The sequence below is a fragment of the Mauremys mutica genome, chromosome 3, assembly GCF_020497125.1.
Source record: "Mauremys mutica isolate MM-2020 ecotype Southern chromosome 3, ASM2049712v1, whole genome shotgun sequence".
In the NCBI taxonomy this organism is placed as follows: domain Eukaryota; kingdom Metazoa; phylum Chordata; order Testudines; family Geoemydidae; genus Mauremys; species Mauremys mutica.
This window is the reverse complement of record NC_059074.1, coordinates 181,717,532-181,734,730: the sequence shown is the minus strand read 5'-3', so window position 1 is coordinate 181,734,730 and position 17,199 is coordinate 181,717,532. Positions and strand designations below refer to the sequence as shown.

The following is a 17,199-nucleotide window of genomic DNA, read 5'->3' as shown; positions in this document are numbered from 1 at the left end:
CTATACTTTCTTCATATCTCTGTGATCTTGCATATAAAGCATGCCTTGTAAGGTATCAGGTGAAAGGTTATAATCTGCTGAAAGTAATTTCTCTGTCCATATATGTGTATCATTAATGCATATGAAATCATGAGAACTGCGTTGTATGGTTGTCAATGAAACGTGCTGTAAATTGGGGAAACCTCAGACATGCCTGGACTTGTGTGTTCCCCAAGCACATGGGACTGAGGGTATAAAACAGAACAGAGCAGGCCCATGCTTCGCCTTTCTCCTTCACCCACCTACGCTGCAAGCAATGAGGACACTCTGAAAACTCCAACTGAGGGGACTGGCCCAGATTTCAAGGGTGAAATCTGTGTACTATGAACTGCAATATTCAGTGGGGTGAGAAAAACCGCTTAATCTAGATGTTGCCCAGTCTAATAGGTTTGAGACTTTAGACTGCGTGCTTATATTTGATTTCTTTTGATAACTAACTATGACTTTTTGCCTGTCACTTAATATCACTTAAAATCTATCTTTTGTAGTCAATACATTTGTTTAGCTGTTTATCTTTACCAGTGAGTTTGTCTGAAGTGTGTGGTAAATCTGCTCAGGTTTTGCAAAGGCTGGTGTATATCCACCTTCCATTGATAAAAATCATAGAATCATAGAATCATAGAATCTCAGGGTTGGAAGGGACCTCAGGAGGTCATCTAGTCCAACCCCCTGCTCAAAGCAGGACTAAACCCAACTAAATCATCCCAGGCAGGGCTTTGTCAAGCCTGACCTTAAAAACCTCTAAGGAAGGAGATTCCACTATCTCCCTAGGTAACCCATTCCAGTTCTTCACCACCCTACTAGTGAAAAAGTTTTTCCTAATGTCCAACCTAAACCTCCCCCTCTGCAACTTGAGACCATTACTCCTTGTTCTGTCATCTTCTACCACTGAGAACAGTCTAGATCCATCCTCTTTGGAACCCCCTTTCAGGTAGTTGAAAGCAGCTATCAAATCCCCCCTCATTCTTCTCTTCTGCAGACTAAACAATCCCAGTTCCCCCAGCCTCTCCTCATAAGTCATGTGCTCCAGCCCCCTAAACATTTTTGTTGCCCTCCGCTGGACTCTCTCCAGTTTATCCACATCCTTCTTGTAGTGTGGGACCCAAAAATGGACACAGTACTCCAAATGAGGCCTCACCAGTGCTGAGTAGAGGGGAATGATCACATCCCTTGATCTGCTGGAAATGCCCCTACTTATACAACCCAAAATGCCATTAGCCTTCTTGGCAACAAGGGCACACTGTTGACTCATATTCAGCTTTTCGTCCACCGTAACCCCTAGGTCCTTTTCTGCAGAACTGCTGCCCAGCCATTCGGTCCCTAGTCTGTAGCAGTGCATGGGATTCTTCCATCCTAAGTGCAGGACTCTGCACTTGTCCTTGTTGAACCTCATCATATTTCTTTTGGCCCAAACCTCTAATTTGTCTAGGTCCCTCTGTATCCTATCCCTACCCTCCAGTGTATCAACCACTCCTCCCAGTTTAGTGTCATCTGCAAACTTGCTAAGGGTGCAGTCCACACCATCCTCCAGATCGTTAATGAAGATATTGAATAAAACCGGCCCCAGCACCGACCCTTGGGGCACTCCACTTGATACCGGCTGCCAACTAGACATGGAACCATTGATCACTACCCGTTGAGCCCGACCATCTAGCCAGTTTTCTATCCACCTTACCATCCATTCATCCAGCCCATACTTCTTTAACTTGCTGGCAAGAATACTGTGGGAGACTGTATCAAAAGCTTTGCTAAAGTCCAGAAATAGCACATCCACTGCTTTCCCCTCATCCACAGAACCGGTTATCTCGTCATAGAAGGCAATTAGGTTAGTCAGGCATGACTTGCCCTTGGTGAATCCATGCTGACTGTTCCTGATCACTTTCCCCTCCTTTAAGTGGTTCAGGATTGATTCCTTGAGGACCTGTTCCATGATTTTTCCAGGGACTGAGGTAAGACTGACTGGCCTGTAGTTCCCTGGATCTTCCTTCTTCCCCTTTTTAAAGATGGGCACTACATTAGCTTAGTGCTGAACCAATTAATACATTTGCACTGCTCATCTTGAGCAAGACAAGACAGTATATTCCTGAGGTATAGTGAAGGGAGCTGGGAGCTTTGGCTCTGGTGCCTTTCTCTGTGTCATTCATGAGTGGCTCTGGGAGCATTCATGAAATCTAGCTAGATGTGGGGCTCCACATGTGGTTGTGCTGAGTGATAACAGCACCTGGAGGGGTTTGCTGGTCACTATCAAGGTATTGTGAGAGACAGCCTAGGCTGGAGAGAGTTCAGGAGGGCACAGCGGTCCCACAGTCCCAGACTGCACCCCAGGGATCCCGTTACACCCCTAATTTACATTTGTATATGAGCTAAATGAAGGAGCAAACAAGGACTGGAGAAGCATTAACTCTGCTGCATATGGGAAGGGATGTGATTGCTAACATTTGGAAAATAGTCAGCCTACTTTGGAATCGGAGGGTGCTTGTGCTGACTTTTAAGCAGACATGGCCTTGCATTCTTCTTTGTAGTGAAAAGCTGAAGAAAAGGGCTAACAGTTTATTATCTCCAAATTGATATGTAAGTACCCTACTAAGGCTCCAAAGCTACAGTTCTCACATGGGCAAAACATCCATTGCTGGACCCTCACACTCTCTTCATTCTTAGAAAACCTGCTTTTTTTGGAAAGAGAGACTTGTATATTTAAAGTAAGAAAAATCATCTTTGATGTTGTGTGACATTTACTTTAATTAGTGCAAAATACAGTTCTAATGATGTCACATAACAAGTTGATCTGGATAAAGTAGATTTCCACTTGATCATTCTCTCTCCCCTAATTAATTTTTAATTTGATTGGAAATGGAGTGCCTAATCACCCTTTCCCACAAAATTAACCTGCAGGAGTGGATAACAATTTTCATTTTTTCCCCCAATACTAGGTCCCAATCCACCAGATTATACTAATGTGAGGAAACAGGCTGGGGATTGGCAGGTAACTGTCCCAACTATACAACTCTCAGCCATGCTGGATAGGCAGCAGTTAGTGATCTCCACCTCTTGGCAATATACCATACTGTCACAGGCTCCTTCACCTCAACAGTGATTTGCTCTCACCTTCAGGGGCTTGGGGCCTGAATGCTGCTCATCTACTGCATTTGGGGATTTGTGTTACCTGCCAATCCCTTCCTAGGCTTGGTTTTCTGGTCCCGCCCTCTACCTCTCAGTGTGGCAACTCCACACTCCAGTGGATTTGGAATTGTGCTGAATGCATCATTGCAGCTTTGTGTCATGGAGCTTTGCTCATTGGTCATGACAGCATGCCAGACATGGAGGACGCTTCTAAGCATGTCATCCTCTCTGCCACCACATGCCCATGGAGCCCAGCTTTGTGGTATTTCAGCAGAATGATATGCAGCACCATCACTGCTCAACTCCTCCTGTTTTCCCCACCCAGTTTCCAAGGGCTTTGTCTCGTCTGTACCAGTGAGATGGAGGGGAGTATCTGACCCCAAAGAACCAAGTCTGTTACTCTGGCCAATCTACTAAATAGCTACTAAATGATGCTATCATTGAAATTTGACTCAACTTTTTAGTTTCTTATATCTGTTCGCAAAGCCCATGTACCCATGCAGGGATTTTTAAAAATGCTTTTAGACTTTTATTTTTAAGTTGGGGGAGAAAATCTTGTCCTCAGTCCAACGCTCAAACAACATTCTTCAACAACATATCTCATGTGTGTGTGAGAGACAGAGATGAACATGAAAGAGAAAAAAATGTTTAAAGTTCTGAAAAAATACATGACCATCTTACTTGCACCCAGCACTTTGAATGTTATAATATAGTGTAGATAGTTATAGTATACCTTGCTTTTATCTAATCAGACTGTGCCACTCTAATTGTAATCACAGCTACAATTGGAAGTCAACCTATTATCACGGCAAGATCTATCAGCTCTGCCTAGACTATATTTGCAAACTAGAATGGAAGTTGTCAGTTCATAAACATCTGACATAAATACTGCTACAGACCTGAGAACATCAAACTCAATAACAGCCAGCAAGAAAACTGAAGTGATGCTAGGGAGAGACATAAAAGAGGCTAGTGGTGTCATTCTGATTATTTAATGAGGTTAAGAGCTATTGCAGTCTTTAACCAAGAAAAAGGAGAAAGATGAGCAAGTAAACCTTGAGCTAAATGATTTGTTGAAAATTTAATAAAATGATCAAGCATGTCATACTACAGTTAACCACTGTAATGATCATCTGTGTGAGAGAAGATGAAAAAAAATTGAATTACCACTATAGAATTGGCTATGCTTACTCACACTGTGCATAATAGTCTGCTGTCACAGTTTTGTCTCTGCACACCATTTGCCACTGGTCAGAAATAAAGAAGGATAATTTCCCTTTAAACCTAAGTCAACTGTTTGTTATCAGCAAAAATCCATTTTTGAAAATTAGAGCCAATAGGAAGAACACTACATTGTATGCTAAATTAATTTCTTCTGTTAACATATTTGAAATGATATTTGATTAAAAAAACAATAAAACATGTTTTAAATATAAAACAATGATTACTGCAGTCTGAGCCAAAAGTGCTATTACTGATAAGCGTCAATAGACTGTTGTTATTTATTTAGTTTTTGTAAAGGCACCACAGTCAATCAATAACAGTGCATGTACTAAGGCAGTAGGGTTTGTGTAAAGATATTTATCAGAAATCCATCAGCAGTGTTCCGCTTTTGATTGCAATCCTCTATAGACTTTTCATAACATCACCAAAGATTGTATACCTCTTTGACAAGCCACATTGACAGGAGTAATATTGTAGAAACCACACTACATAATATGCATATTTAACAGCATATTCAATTAACCACTTTGCTGAATGAGATTGATTTGTTATTCATTGTATTCCAACTTATGTTAATACTTTGGCAGTAGACATGAAAAATGATTGATACAGCATATTGGAAATTTTGAAAGGGAATAGAAAAATGTATAACTTAAAGCCATATTTAGAAAATGGTTGTATGTTACAGTCTGAAAGAATGAATACTCCTCAACTGTGCATGAATACTAGTTGGACCAGCAACCTAGGTAAGTATTTGAAAATGAGTTAGTGAAAAAACTATTATAACTATACACAACTCATTCTGGAACCTCTCTCTACACCCCCAAAATTAATTAGTAATAATTCAAAGCTGCAAGAAAAATATCTCCACTTCACAATACATTGCTTTAAAATGCAAGAAAACCCTGAAATGTTTAAATTTAATACTAAATTTAGTGTTGTAACTATAGTGTAAAGTTTGTTCTGAAATGTAATACAAATTTTATAGCTGAAAAATATCACTTAGTCTGAGGACATGCATTTTATTACTACTATAGGTAGAAGTAGTAATCAGGTTATCCCAATAGATAAAAAATTAAGAAAGAGTGACCATACAAATTTATTATTTTACCTAGTCTAATAAAATAGTCCATCTATAACTTTCTTATTCATTTTTAAACATAAGGGAATACAAAATGCTTTAAGTGCATCGAAAGCATGCCTTCCAAAATAGTTTTGACTTCGTTTTTCACAGTATCGTTATAATTATTTTACTGAAGTAGTATAATCCCAATCCAACTGTCTTTACCTAGTCAAAACCCCTATTGAGTTCAGTGGATATCTAGACTGATTATGGGCTGCATGATTCAGCCCACAGTGTGACACACTAATAAAGGCTGGATGGTGATTCAATTATAGATGCCTTTTTAAATTGCTGCAATTTAAAATTTTGAGCACATGAAACTCAGGGGCTGATATAATAGAGACAGTCATAGTACAGATAGATATTGAGCAAGTTTCCCTCTACTGCTCTACTAGTGTATCACAATTCAGATATGTAACACGCTTAGGATTCTAGAGGGAGATTTGTGCCTTTGAAAAATATCCCTCTAAAACATGGACCTCTTAAAAAAACTTCCAGAAAAACTAAACAAAGCATAATCATGCCTAGTCGTATGATATGAGCAAACAACTACTGAGGCTCAGTTAGGAAAACACCAAATGTATTTTTTAATCTAGATTTCTGAAGGTGAAATGTGTGCGCAAAAACACACTGATCCAATTAGTTATCTCTTACTTTTATTGTATTTAAACAAAAATATACACAGGAGGCCCTTAAATTGCAAGTTCTAAGATCCACGGTCAAGCACAACAGACTATTTTAGAAAATGTAGTGATGCGCATCACACAGCTGAGATTACAGAATATTGGAGCCAGAGTCTCAACTGGTGTAAACTGGGATTGTTCCACTGAAGTCCTTAGACCCAAGCCAGTTTATACCAGTTTAGTATCTGGCCTTTGGTATTTGATATATGCCTTCACCCAGTGAAGAAGTTGGTGGGAGCTAACTGGGGTCAGGTTCAATCCAGTTGAGATACATGTGATGTTTCAGCCAGGAGAAAGGTAAGTGATGGTGGCAGCTGTGTAGGGGATATATGTCCAATCTTTGCTAATGTGATTTGCAGTCTTGGATTCAAAGTGGATCCATCACTGTTCCTGGATTTTCACATACCAGCTTTGGCAAAGGCTGCCTTTCTCCATTTAAGGTTACCATTCCTTTTTATTGTGGACCTTGCTCCCGTGGGCCTGTGCTTTTGTAATCTACAGACACTGCAATGAACTCTGTTTGACTTTCCCTTAAAAAGTGTGTGGTAGCTTCAGCTACTACAGAATGCAACAACCTTCCTCTTAAATAGGACATGGAGTTGTGAGTATATAACACCAGTGTTTCATGATCTGAAACTTATTCAGAGGCCACTTTCCCTGGCAAACACTAAGTAGTCTGGAAGCACCTTTGCTGAGAGATTACCAATTTCCCTCTCTCCTCCTGTTACAGGAATTACGATCCAGAGTTTTGCTAACTGTGCCTGGGCTTCAACTTGCCATATACAGCTGAGGAATAATCTCACTGGAAGGCTCCCTCTAGAAGTCCATCACAGACACAAGTTTAATGAGAAGCAAAACACAGGGTAAAACATAATTTTGCTCAAGCATTTGAATTAATTTTAGCTTTTATTTTTACTTTAATAGTTAATAGGGGTTGGGATTCAATTGCTCCATTGACAAAAAAGGTGAGAGATAACTACACGGTTGGAATTCTACTAATTTGCCTACTAAGCATACTTCTGAAAAATAAAATAATGTGTTAATGTGTCATAAAAATACAATGCAAAATTCCAGCAAAAATATTCATGGAAGTGAGAGCTGCAAGACTGTGGAATTGTCTTCCAAAAAGCAAAGGCCCCATTGCTTGTATCTTTTAAAACCAGAGTGGCCAAGACCAAGGTGGGTATGGTTTGAGAGGGGCTGGGGGAATAGGATTGAAATAAGATGTTCTTTTGGGGTGAAGTGCTGTCTGTTGCCAGCCATGGGGGGTCAGGTGCTGCTAGTGAGGGTTGTGGCTTTGTTAAAGTTTGTTGGACACAGTCAATGTGGCCTCACCTTATTCCTTCTGATACTCCTAACATTACAACATTGGAAAGAACATTGCTCACAGGGGATCAGCTAGCTGACCTATACTAACAGGTGGTTTCTATCTCTAATTTCTGTGATTGTATGAAAACACTACCCAAGTAACAGTGCCAAAAAGACTGTTATGAGGTCACCATAAGGACTGTAATGTTTACACATGTTCACATTTCATCAGAATGAAAATACTGCTGAAGAATTAATGGAGCTAATTCCAAAGTCCACTGCTGGAGGAAGACAAGTTTGAGGATCAAAATTCACTGCCTCACCCCCAAGCCAGCATGGGCTACAAGCACTGTATAGGAAATTCACTCAGCCCCTGGGGTAAGGAATGAGGGCCTAGTCTGTCTCTTTCTCTTTCACAAGCAATCCCCTTTTGCTAATACTCAAAGCTACACTGCTGAGCTCTTCAGGGGCTACATCCATTCCTGCTCAACCAGAAGATGAAATGCATCAGTGAAGCTTATAGAAGAAAGTGGAGAATTATTAATGATAGAAATTAAATGTTTTTAAAATACTGAGAAAAGATAGGGTGTCTGCTTTAAATGCACAAAAGCAAAGTAATTTAGGATTAAGGCAAACACTCTGAAATACATTCTGATCACCAAGATATGTGGGACATGTACTACCCTGAATCTTGCAAAATCAGCTACTTTTACTTACAGAGGAGTTTCCCCACAACCCCCTAAAGGTTGGCAACTCCACCATGTATTGTTGTTAATAATAATATTTATTAATTTATTAATTATTATAGTATAATATTATTATTACAGTACTCATCCTAACTTATTCCCTTCCTGCAGAGCCGCTCATGTTCACCACACACCTACAATTGAGTCTAAGGTCATTTTAAAAATTAGACAAGGTATGTCATCTTTAAACATTCCCTAATGAAATCTATTTTGGAGACTATTTGATTACTTGTTCCTTTTCCCCCCACCCTTCATCCATCTCTAAATTTGTTAAGAAGCTCTTACATGATTTCACAAAGTGTCCAATAATAGAACAGAAAGAGATATTAGTCAGCTTTCCCCACCTAAGTACAACACGCAGTATTCTGAGATTTCTAGGTATATTGAAGAGAGCGGGGGTCTGAATGTCCTTGCTATTCTGGATTTAGACCACACTTTCAATGTTACTATTTTAATTAGCAAAAAAAGTATAAAAGTAATTTCTACACACTTTAATAATAAAGTATAAGGGACATAAAATGACATTTTAAAAATAACTGCTACAAACTTATCTACTGACATTATTAAAGGTTGGTAAAAATCTAATGTAGCCTAACTGCCTAATCTCTGCGGCTGGGTGGTTTGCACAAAGACACAAAGGGTAACAATAAGATCTGTTTGTTACCTTGTAAAGCTTGTAAATGACACCACATGATAGTGCAAATGAAGCATGGCAAGATGAGAAAATGAAGAATGAAGCTGTATAATTTAATCAAAAGTCGGGTTTTCAAGCAAAGGGAGACTTTCGCTCAAACCCTTAAAATATAGCTGCATGCTTAGCAGTCTTTATACTGATTTTATTAGTCATAAATATATATTTAACGTTTCATATATTTATGGATATTATATTCATGTGCTTATATTTGCAAAACAAAACCCAGAAGAGTGCTGCATAGAGAGGCACGAACATAGTGTGGTACAAAGGAATATCTCACTTTAGAAACCAAAACCATTCTCTATCATTGTAAATTCTGAACTAAAAGCTTATTTGGACTTGGAAAGAATTTCATCTTAGTCACTTTACTGCCCTTCCCTGGCTGTCATGGTGTGCATACCCATTATATTCCCCTCTCAGTATTTAGCTGTTTACTTCCTTGCTGATCCTTTGTCTAATCAGTGGCCCCATGTTTTAGTTCATGTGCTTTAGACCAAAATACAGTAATTAATTGGAAGAAACATTATAATTAGACGCCTTTTAAACAATACATACGCCCCGCCCCGTCCCCAGCTCATTTGAACTTGGGGGATCTTTTGTTTCACTGGCTCTGACTCTACAGATGTTAAATTCTAAGGGTGACATGGAATAATGTCCACCGCATCCTCCTGTGGTGCCCGATGAAAGGCAGTTTTCTTATCCTAGGGACACTGAATGATTCGGAGAAGGGAAGATTAGGGGTGAGGGCACGAGGGTTGGAGAGTGCCAAGGAATCTCAGAGGACACACGCAGACCAGAACTGAACCGGGCCAGTCCAGCGGACTCGCGATTCGTTCTCTGCATGTGGCCGGACCCCGCGGCGGAGCCAAGCCAAGAGAATCCGGCTCCGGGAGGTGATGGATCCGCTGAGCTGGCCCAGCCTGGGCTGCAGTAAGCTGGGAGGGAACTCCCACTCAACCGAGCCGAACAGCGTCTCCTGGGACCTTGCGCTGGGGACTCCTTTGGTCTGGGGCTCCCCCTCCTTCTGAGCAGCAGCGGGGGGGGGGGCGCGAGGAAGGGTTCATTTACAAATGCGAGTCACCTAAGTCCGGCCCCCACATGCCCATGTTCAGATCGACCCCAGGGGCGTCTCCACGGACAATGGGGGGGCATGTGACCCGCATTTCCCCCTCCACGCGTCCGCCCACTGTGTCTCCCTGCCCCCTCTACATCCCTGGCACTGGGATCCTTGCCCGCTATGGATCTCTGACCCCTATGGCCCGTTGACAGTAGCTCCCTGCCCCTGTGGACCACTGGCACTAGGACCAAAGAGGACCGTGATTCACGGGCACCAAATGGGCCGGACAAACAGCACCAGCAACATGCACACCCGCTGCGGAGCTCGGGGTTACCGAACCGGCAGCGAACCCACCGTGTCCGCCTCGCAAGGAAGCCGGTGACCTGTAGATAGCGATAGGCACTGAATGATGTTTGCTGCTGCCATGGAAATGGTGAATGTGGTGAGCACCCAAACTGGAGGCGCCCCACGCCACCCCGAGGAGGCCGCTGAGAGTGAGTGGGACTATCCAGAGCAGGGCCAGGCGCCCTCCCGCGCCGCTGCTACTGCTGGTGGGGCCCGGCTCCGGGCTGCATTTCAGCAGCGCCCCCATCCTCCGCTCCGCGGCGCGCCGGCCCGCGGGGTCCCCGGCAGGAGCAGCAGCCACAGCAAAGGTGGCAAACTTTGGAGAGAGGCGCGCACAGAGGCACCCCGCGCCGGGCGCAGCTCACTTCGCCAGGGGAGCCGTCTCTTCCTTCGGGGAAAGCTTCCGCGGATCCTTGGCTCCAGGTCGCCTTCTACCCCAAACAATCCGAAACATCGTCAGAGGCGGAGAAGCCAGTCAGTTCCGAGACTTCGCAGAGAGGGACAGGGGGCAAAACCAAGCCCCCCACTCAACCAACTGCTAGTTCCCAGCGCTCCTGCTCACTGACAACGCTCCCCAGTTACAAGTGTGCCGAGCATCTCCTCCTCCTCAGTAATCCACGCGGGAACCAGCCAGGCCACACTTGTGCTCCACGAGAGAAAAAGGGGCGGGAGATCCGCAGCAGCCCGCCGGCCGGCGCCAGAAAAGGGGAGACGCTCACCCCGCTGCTCGCCCCTCCAGTCAGCTCCGACCCGGGGAGCCTCACGAAAAAGCTCGCCCAGCGCGCTCGCACACACACTCCCACACAGAGCCAGACAATAATCAGGCAGGCTGCTCCGGCGAGCTCAGTGGTGCCAGTAATACCCGAGCCGAGGATGTTTTCAGGCGAATAGTGCACCCTTATGAAAGAAGCTGGGCTGGGGGGAGGGGGGCTAACCACGCTTGCGAAGAGAAGTGCTATGCAAATCTGCAGTCTCCGAACAGCAAATCACTGAAGCTTGGATGCAATGCAGAGGACGAGCCTATGTTAAAGAAGGAGGCTGGGTTCAGCTCCAATCCATTCGCCCCGCTTTTCCTCTCAGACGCCATGTACTAAAGGAACATGTGTCAGGCGGTGCGGCGAGCACACACAAACCACCCCTCCTAAACTGCCATCAGATTCTGGTGACGAATTAGTCTAATGCGGGGCGCCATTCCCCTCCTCCGACGGGTCGGATGTGCCGATGTCTAGAAAGCTCACTTACAGCTTAAAAAGAATGACTTCGGGGGCTTTCATTGGACTAAACTTGTTCCACCAGGTGTTCAAACCAGGTCTGCTGGACATGGCTTGCCACTAACCATCTCCTCAAGCGACTGTTTTGATGAGCTGGTAATTACACACATCACTCCTAACAAAGAGTTCCCATTTTCCCTGACAATGTATGGCTGGGAAAAGCTAGGCAAACCAAAACACAACAAAGAAAGAGATTTAAATGGGTTGATACCGGAACAGCTGGCAGAAAACAATGGAAGAAAACATTTGCCTGCATCTCTGCAGATTTAATCCAATATGTTGAAATACTGAATTTAGTATGCTGAATAGGCACATAAACACATATGCTCTTGCTCTTAAAAACAATATAAAGAAAGCCATAAAAAGAAATTTAAAGTTTAACTATGAAATTATATAATTCAAATGAAAACGATATTCCCAAGGTATATTGTAGCTCACTGAACACGTATTAAAAATTCAGATGCTTTTTAGAAGCCACCTGATGTAGAAGCATATTCCCATATTCCGTGCAATGCCATTCCTGGACATAACAGGGTGTGTTAAACACAGACTTTCAGCTTTCTTTATTCCAGCAACTCTAGACTTTTGTCTGTTTTCTGCTATGCCTTTAGCAGTGTTCTGATCTATGGGGTGAGTATGTGTGAGAGAAAAAAAGTGGGTGTTAAAGAAACAATATATATATTATATATTTATTAGGGCTATCAAGCGATTAAAAATTAATTGCAATTAATCACGCAAGTAAAAAAAGTATCGCTTTTAATCGCACTGTTAAACAATAATAGAATATCACTTATTTAAATATTTTCCATTGTTTTCTACATTTTCCGATATATTGATTTCAGTTACAATACAAAGTGTACAGTGCTCACTTTATATTTATTTTTAATTACAAGTGTTTTCACTAAAAAAAGACAAAAGAAATAGCATTTTTCAATTTACCTAATACAAGTACTGTAGCACAATCTCTTTATCATAGAATATCATGGTTGGAAGGGACTTCAGGAAGTCATCTAGTACAACCACCTGCTCAAAGCAGGACCAATCCCCAGACACATTTTTGCCCCAGATCCCTAAATGGCCTCTTCAAGGATTGAACTCACAAGCCTGGGTTTAGCAAGCCAACGCTCCAGCCACTGAGCTATCCAAGTTGAATTTACAAATATAGCATTATGTACAAAAAACTGCATTCAAAAATAGAACAATGTAAAATTTTAGAGCTTACAAGTCCACTCAGTCCTACTTCTTGTTCAGCCAATCACTCAGACAAACAAGTTAATTTACATTTGCAGGAGATAATGTGGCCCACTTCTTGTTTACAATGTCACCTGAAAGTGAGAACAGGTGTTCTCATGGCACATTTGTAGCTGGCATTGCAAGATGTTTACATGTCAGATGCAGTAAAGATTCATATGTCCCTTCATGCTTCAACCACCATTCCAGGGTACATGCATCCATGCTGATGACGGGTTCTGTTTGAAAACCATCCAAAGCAGTGCTGACCGATGCATGTTCATTTTCATCGTCTGAGTCAGATGCTACCAGCAGAAGGTTGATTTTCATTTTTAATGGTTCGGGTTCTGTAGTTTCTGCATCGGAGTGTTGCTCTTTTAAGATTTCTGAAAGCATGCACCCTACCTCATCTCTCTCAGATTTTGGAAGGCATTTCAGATTCTTAAATCTTGGGTTGAGTGCTGTAGCTAGCTTTACAAATATCCCAATAAGAATGGGCCTACTGGGTCAGACCAAAGGTCCATCAAGCCCAGTATCCTGTCTTCCGACAGTGGTCTGTGCCAGGTGCTCCAGAGGGAATGAACAGAACAGGTAATTATAAAGTGATCCATCCCCTGTCACTCATTCTCAGCTTCTGGCAAACAGAGGCTAGGGACAGGGCCGGCTCCAGACCCCAGCGCGCCAAGCGTGCGTTTTGCCGGGAGGGTGGCAGGCGGCTCCGGCGGACCTCCCACAGGCATGACTGCGGAGGGTCCACTGGTCCCGCAGCTCCAGTGGACCTCCCGCAGAAATGCCTGCGGAGGGTCCGCTGGTCCCGCGGCTCCGGTGGAGCATCCGCAGGCATGCCTGCGGGAGCTCCACCAGAGCCGCAGGACCAGCGGACCCTCCACAGGCATGTCTGCAAGAGGTCCCCCGGAGCCGTGGGACCGGCGACCGCCAGAGCGCGCCCCGTGGTGCGCCGCCCTGCTTGGGGTGGCGGAATTCCTAGAGCCGCCCCTGGCTAGGGACACCATTCCTGCCCATCCTGGCTAATAGCCATTGATGGACCTATCATCCATGAATTTATCTAGTTCTTTTTTGAACCCTATTATGGTCTTGGCCTTCACAACATCCTCTGGCAAGGAGTTCCACAGGTTGACTGTGCATTGTGTGAAGAAATACTTCCTTTTATTTGTTTTAAACTTGCTGCCTATTAATTTTGTTTGGTGACCCCTAGTTCTTGTGTTATGAGAAGTAGTAAACAACACTTCCTTATCTACTTTCTCTATACCAGTCAAGATTTTATAGACCTCAGTCATATCTCCCTTAACCATCTCTTTTCCAAGCAGAAAAGTCCCAGTCTTATTAATCTCTCCTCACAGAGAAGCCGTTCCATACCCCTAATCATTTTTGTTTCCCTTTTCTGAACCTTTTCCAGTTCCAATATATCTTTTTTGAGAGGGGGCAACAACATCTGCATACAGTGTTCAAGATGTGGGCGTACCATGGATTTATATAGAGGCAACATGATATTTTCTGTCCTATTATCGATCCCTTTCTTAATTATTCCTACCATTCTGTTCGCTTTTTTGACTGCTGCTGCACATTGAGAGGATGTTTTTAGAGAACTATCCACAATGACTCTCTTTCTTGAGTGGTAACAGCTAATTTAGACCGCATCATTTTATATGTATAGTTGGGATTATGCTTTCCAATGTGCATTCCTTTGCATTTATCAACATTAAATTTCATCTGCCATTTTGTTGCCCAGTCACTCAGTTTTGAGAGATCTTTTTGTAGCTCTTCGCAGTCTGCCTGGGTCTTAACTACCTTTAGTAATTTTGTATCATCTGCAAATTTTGCCACCTCACTTTTTACCCTTTTTTTTCCAGATCATTTATGAATACGTTGAATAGGACTGGTCCAAGAACAGACCCCTAGGGGACACCACTATTTACCTCTCTTCATTCTGAAAACTGACCAAATTACCCTTTGTTTCCTATCTTTTATCCAGTTACCAGTCCATGAGAGCACCTGCCCTCTTATCCCGTGGCAGCTTACTTGGCGTAAGAGCCTTTGGTGAGGGACCTTGTCAAAGGCTTTCTGAAAATCTAAGTACACTATATCCACTGGTTCCCCTTGGTCCACATGCTTGTTGACCCCCTAAAGAATTCTAGTAGATTGGTCAGGCACGATTTCCCTTTACTAAAACCATGTTAACTTTTCCGCAACAAATTATGTTAATCTTTTTTTTGACAATATTGTTTGCCCAGTACTGAAGTCAAGTTTACAGGTCTGTAATTGCCAGGGTCACCTCTGGAGTCCTTTTTAAAAATTGGTGGCACATTAGCTATCCTCCAGTCATCTGGTACAGAAGCTGATTTAAATGATAGGTTACAGACTACAATTAGTAGTTCTGCAACTTCACATTTGAGTTCCTTCAGAACTCTTGGGTGAATACCATCTGGTCCTGGTGACTTATTGCTGTTTAATTTATCAATTTGTTCTAAAACCTCCTCTAATGATACCTCGATCTGGGACAATTCCTCAGATCTGTCACCTAAAAAGGATGGCTCAGGTTTGAAAATCTCCCTCACATCCTCAGTCGTGAAGACCGATGCAAAGAATTCATTTAATTTCTCCGCAATGGCCTTATCGTCCTTGAGTGCTCCTTTATTACCTCAATCGTCCAGTGGCCCCACTAGTTGTTTAGCAGGCTTCCTGCTTCTGATGTACTTACAAAAAAAATTGCTATTACTTTTTGAGTCTTTGGCTAACTGTTCCTCAAATTCTTTTTTGGCCTTCCTAATTATATTTTTACACTTCATTTTCCAGTGTTTATGCTCCTTTCTATTTTCCTCACTTGGATTTAACTTCCACATTTTAAAGGATGCCTTTTTGCCTCTCACTGCTTCTTTTACTTTGTTTTTTAGCCACGGTGGCTCTTTTTTGGTTTTCTTGATAATTTGGGGTATACATTTAAGTTTAGCCTCTATTATGGTGTCTTTAAAAAGTTTCCATGCAGCTTGCAGAGATTTCACTATACCCTTTAATTTCTGTTTAACTCCTCATTTTTGTTTAGTTCCCCTTTCTGAAATTAAATGCTACAGTCTTGGACATTGGTACCTTCTATGAGTTTTGTCAAATCTGCTGTGAAAGTGTTCTTAAAACGAACAACAATATGTGCTGGGTCATCATCTGAGACTGCCATAGCATGAAATATATGGCAGAATGTGGGTAAAACAGAGCAGGGGATGTACAATTCTCCCCCAAGGAGTTCAGTCACAAATTTAATTAACACATTGTTTTTTTAACAAGCGTCTCAGCATGGAAGCATGTTCTCTGGAATGTTTAGCATATCTGGCACGTAAATACCTTGCAATGTACCTACAAAAGTGCCATGCAAATGCCTGGTCTCACTTTCTGGTGACATTGTAAATAAGAAGAGGGCAGCATTATCTCCTGTAAATGTAAGCAAACTTGTTTGTCTTAGCGATTGGCTGAACAAGAAATAGGAATGAGTGAACTTGTACGCTCTGAAGTTTTACATTTTTTTTTTAGTGCAGTTATGTAACCAAAAAAAAATCGGTAAATTGCACTTTCAGGACATTTGTAAATTTCACTTTCCGGACAAAGAGATTGCACTACAGTACTTGTATTAGGTTTCTCATTTTTACAGTGCAAATATTTGTAATCAAAATATACACTTTGATTTCAATTACAACACAGAATACAAGATATATATGAAAATGTAGAAAAAATCCAAAATATTTAATAAATTTCAATTGCTATTCTCTTGTTTAACAGTGCAATTAAAGCAATTAATCGCGATTAATATTTTTAATCACAATTAATTTTTGAGCTAATTGCATGAGTTAACTGTGATTAATCGACAGCTAATATTTATATATAAATTAATATTAATTGAAAAGAACTCTAATATGAGTATAAGTTTTCCTAGACACTTTCTAATTTATCATGGTCTATATTGTCACAGTCCTTAGATCCACAGGGGAAGTACGAGGGAGAGAGGAGACTCTTCTATTCCCGGGAAAGGTTTTGACTTGGGTGTCAGAGGGGAGAGCAGGTAGCTTGGGTATGTCTATACCTGCTGCAACCACAATTCCCAGTTGCAGTGTAGACATACCCAGATGGATGGTTGCAAGGTCGAACTATGGCCTTTTCTTGATTGTATTTTTTAGTATTGTAATGAGTTAATAGACTGTCAAACAACTAACACCACCGTAAATTCTCATGCAGTCACTACACAAACTTTCGCTCAGCCCTAGGGTGAATCACCACCATAAGTATTAAGTGGTGTCTCCAATTGCATTTAAAATTGTGTAAACTGATAATTAACCTGGCCAAAAAACTCTAGTC

The 17,199-nt window shown here is 42.1% G+C and overlaps 1 protein-coding gene across 12 annotated transcripts in view; it reads right to left on the bottom strand.

Moving 5' to 3' along the window:
* The window catches only part of NRXN1 (neurexin 1), a 1,323,847-nt gene that overhangs the window by 483,429 nt on the left and 823,219 nt on the right, over positions 1–17,199 (bottom strand). For 4 of the 12 annotated variants that reach the window (XM_045010142.1, XM_045010143.1, XM_045010144.1 and 1 more), the window contains exon 1: positions 10,349–11,235. The exons of the other annotated variants lie outside the window; for them this stretch is intronic. In XM_045010142.1, coding sequence (XP_044866077.1) covers positions 10,349–10,586 — 238 coding nt within the window. In that variant the 5' untranslated portion in view covers positions 10,587–11,235. Of the gene's footprint in view, positions 1–10,348; positions 11,236–17,199 lie in introns of those variants that run through there. 12 annotated transcript variants of the gene reach the window in all.